Source organism: Rana temporaria, chromosome 13 (genome assembly GCF_905171775.1).
Source record: "Rana temporaria chromosome 13, aRanTem1.1, whole genome shotgun sequence".
NCBI lineage: Eukaryota > Metazoa > Chordata > Amphibia > Anura > Ranidae > Rana > Rana temporaria.
The window spans coordinates 34,246,740-34,256,394 of NC_053501.1; the positions used below are offsets into that span (position 1 = coordinate 34,246,740).

At 43.8% G+C, this 9,655-nt stretch overlaps 1 protein-coding gene across 2 annotated transcripts in view; it reads right to left on the reverse strand.

Moving 5' to 3' along the window:
- Window positions 1–2,426: 2,426 nt before the first annotated feature.
- Window positions 2,427–9,655, reverse strand: part of HIF1A (hypoxia inducible factor 1 subunit alpha) — a 68,419-nt gene continuing 61,190 nt past the window's right edge. For both annotated transcript variants that reach the window (XM_040332574.1, XM_040332573.1), the window contains exons 10-15: window positions 9,422–9,655; window positions 8,529–8,651; window positions 8,059–8,441; window positions 6,655–6,763; window positions 5,079–5,205; window positions 2,427–2,827 (exon numbers count right to left, since the gene is read on the reverse strand). The exon at window positions 9,422–9,655 is cut by the window's right edge and continues 41 nt beyond it. In XM_040332574.1, the coding sequence (XP_040188508.1) occupies window positions 2,676–2,827; window positions 5,079–5,205; window positions 6,655–6,763; window positions 8,059–8,441; window positions 8,529–8,651; window positions 9,422–9,655 (1,128 nt within the window). In that variant the 3' untranslated portion in view covers window positions 2,427–2,675. The remainder of the gene's footprint in view (window positions 2,828–5,078; window positions 5,206–6,654; window positions 6,764–8,058; window positions 8,442–8,528; window positions 8,652–9,421) is intronic.

The window sequence follows — 9,655 nt, forward strand, 5'->3', positions numbered from 1 at the left end:
CAAGGTCATTTACTCCATGGCTTAGGCCCCTGTGCATGAGATCCCGGTACTTCTGTGCAGGTGGATGGCACAGTCTACATTCTGGCAATCATCCCTTGGCACATAGTACCCATCGGTGCACCATCCAACCAGAACAGCTTTAGCCACTCAACAGGCTACAGAGGGCAGAGCTGGACAGTGCGACCGGGCCTCCCACCCTGCCCAAAAATGCTGGAATCTCATACACCGGGGCTTCAAGCCCAGTCTGCATGAGAGCTTATGGCCAACCTTCATTCATGAATGGAGAGAGATGTTTAAAGAGGTTCTCCAGGAACATATTACATACATTCCAATTTTTAAAAAGGGGTCTGTTCAGTGATTTCCTCTAGTCACAATAGGGAATGTAGCCTTTTTTTTTTTTTAATTAATCTTCACACCATGCACATCAATCTTTTAAAATCCTAGTTTATCCATGGTAAAATTATATATATATATATATATATATATATATATATATATATATATATATATATATACACATATATATATATATATATATATATATATATATATATACATACACACACACATATATACACACACACACACACACACACACACACACACACATACGCACACGCAGTGGAACCTTGGATTATGAGCATAATCCGTTCCAGAATGCTTGTAATCCAAAGCACTCGCATATCAAAATGAGTTCCCCCATAGAAGTCAGTGGAAACTAGGATAATCTGTTCCACATAGACTTCTATTGTATGCAGTACAGCATGTGGCCAGAGGTGGGGGGGGCGCCAAAGAGACTCTTAAATACTCGGAGACGGCTCGGGACACCTTGGGTAGCTTTAAATAATTGCCAAAATAAATAGGCAACTACTATACCTTTCCTTGGCCAGTTCACACTGCAGCAATGCAGGAACCACGCAAATCCCCTGCGGGTTCCCGTATCTCATGTCTCCCAGCAGCAGTTCACACTGCCCTATGCAAACTGCTGGGAGCGTCAATTAAAAGTTCATGACACCCCCAAAATCAGTTTGCATATCACACTGTGAACGGCAAATCCGGACAGGAATCGGATCGCATGGGTGTGAACACCCATGCAAATCGATTCTGCTGCAGACCAAAAAAAAGGATCCAGAGCGAGTTTGGTCAGAATTGCGATGTGAATTCAGTCATACTATCTGAATGGCTGAAATCGCAGAGATTGCAATGCGACTTATACTGCCGTGCGATTCACAGCTGATGTTGGACATCGCACCAGCCCTTAAAAACAGTTACTCAGCACTTAAGATTACAGACACAGTCTCAATCATTTCACAGCGCTTTGCTTTTCTACACAGCTTAAAGTAAACCTAAGGGTTCACCCCCCCCCCTTTTTTTATATTGCAAAAGGGGGGGTTAAAATCTGTCAGTTTTCTTTGCCAACTGTGTCCCAAACACACAACAGGAAGTGAAAGGAAATCCTGTTAAACAGAGGCAGTCACCAAGTTTATCAGAACTAATATCCCAACCTCCTGATTGGGGACACGAACAGCAATATAAACTTAATGTGCTCTAATCCCTCCCCACTCTTTAAACTTGGGGGGGGGAGAAATGTTATACTTTAATGTGCTAAGCACTGGAAAGAACCTTTGTGAATGAAAAGTGGAACGGTGTCTTGGTGCCATAATGAATAAACTTCCCTGCACATACATAGGAGTCAAGTCAGCTGAAAACCCTGAACCCAGAAGAAGCCAAGGGAGATGTCGGCACTGAGGGAGCCGGCAGGCGTGGCATCGCTGGAGAAAAACGTGAGTCTTTAAGAGTTTAGTTCCATTTTAACTTGTTTCTAAAGAACCTCTTTAAGAGTGTGGGCAGAGAAGCATCTGGGACCCTCAATAAAAAAAGGGCAAATCCACATGGGGCTCACTCTGGCCCCCTCCATTTTCATAAACAAAGATGACCACACTGGTTTACACCCCCCATGAGACCCCCATTTAATTTATAAATCTGCTGTAGTCGACATGCTGCATTAACATCACTAGCTCACAACATATTTAACAATGATATACACCAGGCCTTAAAGTGATTTGAGACAATATGAACTAAAAAGAATCCAAAACACAAAAAAGTTTTTTTTAAGATACTAAATAAAAAAAATGCATAATATATTGCATGAAGAACTGCTGGTATTTTTTGTCTTCTTAAGAAAAATATATAATTGTGCGACTGTGACTACAATGCACCACTGGAAAACATTGTTTCCGGTGCATAAAATAGAATAGAAGAAAAAAAAAATGAAGGCATAGTAATGAAATAAAGCCAAAAAAAAAAAAAAGGGACGAACATTTCATGGAATCACAGGAAAAAATGCTGTGCAGTATGGACTTACTGATTTGTTGTGAAAATCTATTGTAGGCATAGAAAATTAGAACAGAAGGTGCAAGTTTGACTCTGCGTTTATATAATATATATATTTATTTATATTGGTATGCAGTGCATGTAGTTTTATAGATGGCATTGAAAGATTATTACTGTAAAAACGTGGAGAAGACGGCCAGGGAAAGCAGAGATGGGATGGAAATGGAACTAACTGAAGTAGTGCGGTCATGGAGACAGGCTTCTAAATTATCAGAGCTAGAAAATATAAATACACTGCTTTGGGGTGGAGAAGTGTCCAGAAGTTGAACAGAGAGAGCAAATCAGTTAGCTTGATCAAGGGCTTTTAATAGATCCTCGCCCTGTAGTAGATTTCGGTTTCCTTGTATGGGGGCGTTCACTTCGCAGTCATAACCGGTTAGCTGTGGAAGCCCAGTGCCATCTAACGACTGTCCGAGCAATCGACTGGCCATGTCTGGAAGAGCAATGCAAAATATAAGTGTTATTGGTAAAACAATTCAGCTTTTAACAGCACAGTGCACCGTTTAATATCTGCTAGAAACCAGTGCAATAGTAATTAGAGGTCGACCGATGCAGATATTTAGAAATTGGGGCGGCCGATGGCCGATAAACAAAAAAAAAAAACCTCACCCACACCACTCCTCCCTGCTTGCTCCTGGCACTCTGCCACACACTTGATGTCCTCAGTACAGATGGCACGGATTGGCTCTGGCAGGTTTCACACTGAGCCGATAGTGTAACTCTGTGAAACTGACATGTAACAGAGGAGCTGTCAAAATTGAGCTTGATGTCGGGGGTGGGCGGGCAGCAGCTATCAAAAACCAGCCAATGATTGGGCTGCTTAAGGGGGTGGGGCTGCAATACACGTATCGGGACGCCCAGATCCCATCCCATTGGCTGGTGTTTGATAGCTGCTGGGTCCCGCCCACCCCCAACATCAAGCTCAATTTTGACAGCTTCTATGTTACATGTCAGTTTCACACACTCAGCGGCTCTGGCAAGCATCAAGCCGAGTGTGGAGAAGGGAGGAGGAACACTCGTGGGTGCGGTCAGTGTTAAATATCGCCACGATATGGATAATAAAATCGACCAATGCCGATTTATCAAAAATGGCAAATATCGGCCGGCTGATATTCCGGTCGACCTCCAATAGTAATCTCTATGATCTGTGATAGTAGTTAAAGTGATAGTAAGGTCGGTTATTGTAAAAATTGCTGAACAGGCAGGGTTTTTAGAACAGAACCCTAGAGGTCTCTTCTGTCATAAATCTTTCGCCGCCGCCCCCATATGCGTATTCAGCGAGTACTGTGATCTGAGTCACACATGTGCAGCTCAGACCACATTTACAGCCCGATCAGGCGGCTGAAGATCGCAAACCCAGAAAAAAACACCGGGACGAAGATGGACGCTGCTGGGGGACAACAGAGCGGGCAGAGCACAGCGTTTGTAAGAAAGTCTGTCATAATGTACTAGTATATGGTGCACACTAGTACATTATGGCTTAGGGCTGCCACGGAATCCGTTTGAAAAATAAAATAAAAAGCTTCACTAAAACTGAAGCACACAGAATCTGATGCAGCTCTGCATAGTAATCAATCAGCTTCTATTGTCAAAGCTTAATTGAACAAGCTGAGGTTAAAAGCCAATTGGCTACCATGCACAGCTACACCGGATTCTGTCTGTTGCAGCTTCAGTAAATCTCCCTCAGGGGAGCACTTCTGTTTTGATAAATCTCAAATTGAACATATCTTTAAAGTGGTTGTAAAGGCTGAAGTGTTTCCACCTTCATGCATCCATTCTATGCATGAAGGTAAAAAAAAAAAAAACTTCATTGTGCAGCTGCCCCCACAGCATCCCCCATTACTTACCCAAGCCAGATTCCAGTGATGTGCATTAGAGCGGCTGCTCTCCCTGGTCTCTGCCTCCTCACTGGCTGAGACACATCAGCAGGAGCTATTGGATTCCACTGCAGTCAATCACAGCCAGAGAGGAGAGGGTGGGGCCAAGTCTTAGGGCCCTTTCACACGGGCGGATCAGCAATGATCCGCTCTGTGTGTCCTCAAAAGCTCAGCAGGGATCCTCCGTAAAATCCCTGCTGAGCTGGCAGCTGACAGGGCGGTCCCCGCACACTGTGCAGGGACCGCCCTGTCTTTCCTCCACTCTCCCCTATGGGGGGGGATCGGATGAACACGGACCGTATGTCCGTGTTCATCTGATCCGGCAGACGGAAGAAAAATAGGGTTTTCTTCCGTCCGCAAATGTGGATCTTTGCGGAGGCGGACAATTACGGGTGTCAGCGGAATCACATAGGGATCCATGTGTGTCCCGTTTTCATCCGCAAACGGACGGATGAAAATGCGGACATACAGTCCGTACGTGTGAAAGGGCCCTTATTCTGTGTGTGGACAGACAGAGCAGGGCTCAGGAGCAAGCAAGCATTGCTTGCTATGGGGGCACTCAGCGGGGGGCGAGAAGCCCAGAGTGACAGTGGGGGAACCGAGAAAAGGAGGATCGGGGGTGTTCTGTGCAAAATTATTGCATAGAGCAGGCAAGTATAACATGTTTATTATTATGAAGGAAAAAACTAAATTATATATATATATATATATATATATATATATATATATATATATATATATATATATATATATATATATATATATATATATATATATATGATGTAGTAACCCTTTAAATGCAAGTACCTGTAGACAATAAGAGGATTGTTCTTTGTTCAGGTCCAGTTGGCTTATCTGAGTCCGATACTTTGACACATTTCCATAAGAGAGGAGAGTTTGAGCCTGGATCAACATTCGTTTGAAATATCGTTCCCTAGAAGAAGAAAAAAAGAAAAAGAATAAAAATGTACAAACTGTAAAATGACAAAATGAGTTTAGAATCGTCATTTCAATTTGTCAAGAAGGACCCCCTAGAATGAATATTTTATTTTCCCCAACTGTATATGCATGGATACCTGCAAAAGTAGAACATTTTTTTCCCTGCGCCTTAAATTTTTCACTTTCTCCAGATTTACAAGCCGACCAAGCAAACGTAACAGTTGGAACTTATATACTGACAAGGGGGTTACAATTGTGTGCTTTTATCTCTATAAATGTTATTTGGGTAGTGTCGCACAACCGCGCAATTGTCAGTTAAAGTAACGCAGTGCCTGGTCATGCAGGGGGGTCAGGTGGTTAAATATTTTCTCTTCCAGCACAGGACAAGCTAGATATTGGCAATGCCTAGGAATCTAGACGCTACTAAGCCATGGATCCTGCAGTATCCTGCTCCATGTTTAGCCAAGCCAACTTACAGGCAAATAAGGATGGGCTCAGGTGTGTTCGCAGCTCCACATGCCTGCACCCGCCAGGAAGCTTACACTGCGCAGTGCTTATCGCAGGCAGTGAAACATTTCCCGATCTGTGCAGCTGTGGATTAGAGACGTGCAGCGTAAGCTTCCTGGTGGGTGCGGGCATGTGGAGCTGCGAACACGCCTGAGCCCTTCCTTACAGGCAAATATATAATAAATTGAATCTCAACAAAAGATCAAAAGTAATTTTTTTTTTTAAATAAGGCTGTAAATTCAATAATGGAACCCACAACTCCCCCCCCATTTAGCAGCAAGTAGGAGCATCCTTAGCCTTTGAGCTATTGTGTTCCAAAGATTGTACCCAAAAGAGAAGTTCACCTTTGGAATTATGTTACACCCCATATTTAGGATGGAAGATGTAACATGATCTAGCTCCCGCCTCCTCCTCCCCCTAACAGCGGGTGGGGGATTCTTTCCCTGCACCCGCTGTCACAATTTAAAAAACAGCGCTCAGAGTTCTGTGAATTCATGAACTACTAGTACTGTCACCCACCACAGCCAGCGGTTTGTAGTTCTCGAACTGCGAGGGTGCTGGTGACAGATTCTTCCTGCAGTTCAGTAACTGCTTGTCCATATCGGAGATACAAAACAGTGTAGTGAGAGTCTGCAGGATCCTGGCATTGAGGGTACAATGTATTACAGGCTCCAGCGTAAAATAATAAAAAAAAAAAAGTTTTTTTTATTTGCAAAAAGGTAAACTTATACTTTAAAACTGTGGATACAACAGTTTCTAAAATTTCCCTAGTAGGTGGCATTGCAGGTAGAATCTAAAACTTTCTTTCTCTCTCCCAATATTACAAAAGAATTGGTGGTAGAGAGCTCCTTTCTACTAACAAAGGGGATAAAAAAAAAAAACGAGGTAAAGGAATCCTAGTTAAATGAAAAATTAAAGACTCTATTTTTACACTTACTAGTCCCACTGCTTGAAACAAAGGGCCATCACTTTCAATTTTGCGTTTTCTCTGGACATTATGTAAAGCGATCATCTTTGGGCTCAATTCATCATCCAGGACCGCAGGTCTGCAAAACATGCAAAAAACAGCCACAAATGTATTACAAGCCAATTCACACAACTGACAGCTGCCGGCTGAGCGCTTTACTTCTCTGGCAGGTGTCCGTTCCCGACTGTGGTGGGGGCATCACAGAGCTTCCCTTTTTTTAACTTCTTGGAACCCGGACCAATGTCAAATGATGGCCACAAAGTGGCTCTACAGATCCGGGAGGCCGTCTTTTTACGGCCTTGGCTTCTCCGGCCACTGGGGGGCACTCGTGTGTGCCCGGCGCGTCTCTGAAATGCCAATGCACATGCCTGGCGGCCACGATGTCCTCCAGGAACCCACGATCGGCCGTTACACAGCCAAGGACCTGGATCTCTAAGAATCACTCCTAGGGAACACATTTAACCCCTTCCTTGCCCCCTAGTGTTAACCCCTTTTCTGCCAGTCACATTTAAACAGTAATCAGTGCATATTTATAGCACTGTTCGCTGTATAAATGTGAATGGTCCCAAAAATGTGTCAAAAGTGTCCGCCATAATATCGCAGATAACCGACATTACTAGTAAAAATAAAAAATAAGTCACAGTTCTATCCCCTATTTTGTAGCCGCTATAACTTTTGCGCAAACCAATTACTATATGCTTATTGCGATTTTTTTTCCCCACCAAAAATATGAAGACAAACGTCATATGATGTCCACCCAGAGGGAGGAAGGGTTCCTGCCACCGTCATTTTACAATACGATGGTAGGCAAGTGGTTAATTTGCCACAACTGTCACACTGCATCCTGTAGACTAGCCTTCACCTGGCCCTTGGGCCAGTATTGCTCCCAATGATATGAGGCACTATTCCTCCCAAAGGCACCAACGATGGGGCACGATTTCTTAGACTAATAGCAATGATGGAGCTCTATTTCTTCTCCTACTGCCCACCAACACTGGGGCCATGTTTATTCTCACTGTTGCTTGGCCCTGGGGCATTTTCTACCCCCACTGGTCAGAATCCGGCCCCCCCTGAAGTCTGAAAGACCGTAAACTGGCCCTTTGCTTTAAAAGTATGGAGACCCCTGCTGTAGACAGTTGGAAGGAAGACTGGGGGTCATAAACAGTGACTGATGCAAGTAATGACAATGCTGATGGGATTTCTACGGTTAATTGCAGCAAGTGATGAGCCGGTCACCAAACAGTGTAGTTTACTCCATGAGTGATCAAATGTTCTATGCTCACTGATAGCCAACACTGGAATTTCAGTCACATATGTGATATAGTTTATTTTAAAATGTTATGTACCTTCTACACCGATGATTAAAATATGTACCTTTTATTTAGTGGACTTGTTATAGTAGGAGTTCCAGGGCGGGATCTCTCCTTTACAGCTGCTTTGTCTGTTCTCACAGGAGAACTTGTGCGACTTCGGTTTCCATTATATGGGGAAGCGGGGGCACTCAGCACCTCTTTATTGGTTGGTGTCGGTGGGTGCACAATGATGGTTTTAGGATCGCTCATGGCTTCTGTGGTGATTGGTTTCAGATCGGTGGAAGATGAAGCTGTAGAGGCAGGGAACAGATTGGTCATGCTTCCCAGGGACTGAATAGGAGCGGAATCAGTCTCCATTGAGGAAAGCTGATCAAAGCTTCTTAGCTGGAAGTCATCATCCATTGGGATATATGGAGCCAACATCTCCAGGTCCAAGTCTGTTTCCTGAATTCAGATAAAAGAAGAAGATCTATTAACAGACTGCACACTGACTAACTGGTTAGCACTGTGCCAAACACGCAGGAAATTTACCTGTGTAGAGAATGGAGCCTTTGCTTCTGTGTCCATGGCAAAAAGTTTCTCTACCAAGTCCATCTTAAATTCCGGGGCAACGTTTATATCCTCATCAAAACAATATTCTGCAGGAGTGCCAGGCTGCAAAGGGAAGACATTGGGAAAGACTATAGGTATTTTGAATAAGATTTAGCACATTTCTAAATGTGTACTGTCTTTTTACAGCCTGGTATAGATTTTCCAACAATAAAGCAAACATCCAAACATGTGATTTTGATAGAACCACATCCTTGGAATATCAATGATGTACACAACACAGGAAGGTGGTCTGTGTTAAGAGTCTAAATGTGGATACGTAAAGGCATAAGACTGAGCTGCAACAGTGGTATGTGCCAACACACTAAATAAGCTTATGCTTATATAGTTCACCCTATGATGAAAAAGGCCCATCAGATGAAGGGCCACAGGAAATTACAATGCACCATGCCTTTTTGCAAAATACCATGTAATGTAATGAGTACACCTGTAGGCCTCTGCTGGAGCCCATGAAGCCTGTCCGATATACTCCGATATTGCTTAACTTGCTAGTTTTTAGTGTCACAGCCTTCCAGTTCTTGGTCAAAAGTGGCACAGTGTCAAGCACAATGTCAGCTCTTGCCCTATCCCAGAAACACTGACCTGGCATGTGCCAAGCTCTGCAATGTCACAGAAAGCCATTAGGGAGAAGCATAGGCCAACAATATGGGAGTAATGGTCAGGCTTTTGGGGTGCCAGCAGAGACCTACATGCACAATGCTTTGTAATATATTGTGCCCCTTGCCTGCACGGGCCATTTCATTCATAAGGCCACAGCTTACGTTACGCAAAATATCTTCACTCCTTATACCTAATTACATAAATATCATTCTCACCTCTGTTGAGCTCTGGTTGCTGCTGATTTCTGATGGACTAGATGGCTTGGAGAGCTGTGGAATGGTAAAAGCCAGCCCCAGCTGTTCTGAGCTACACTCCATCTTGATCACTACCTCCTTGTTCAGTGCAGGGTCGGCATTGCTACGCAGAGGCACAGACTTTGGCTTCTCTGGCACTGGAAGTGGAGACACCAGGATGTTTTCAGGAGGCTTACTGGTTGAGTGTAGCATGAC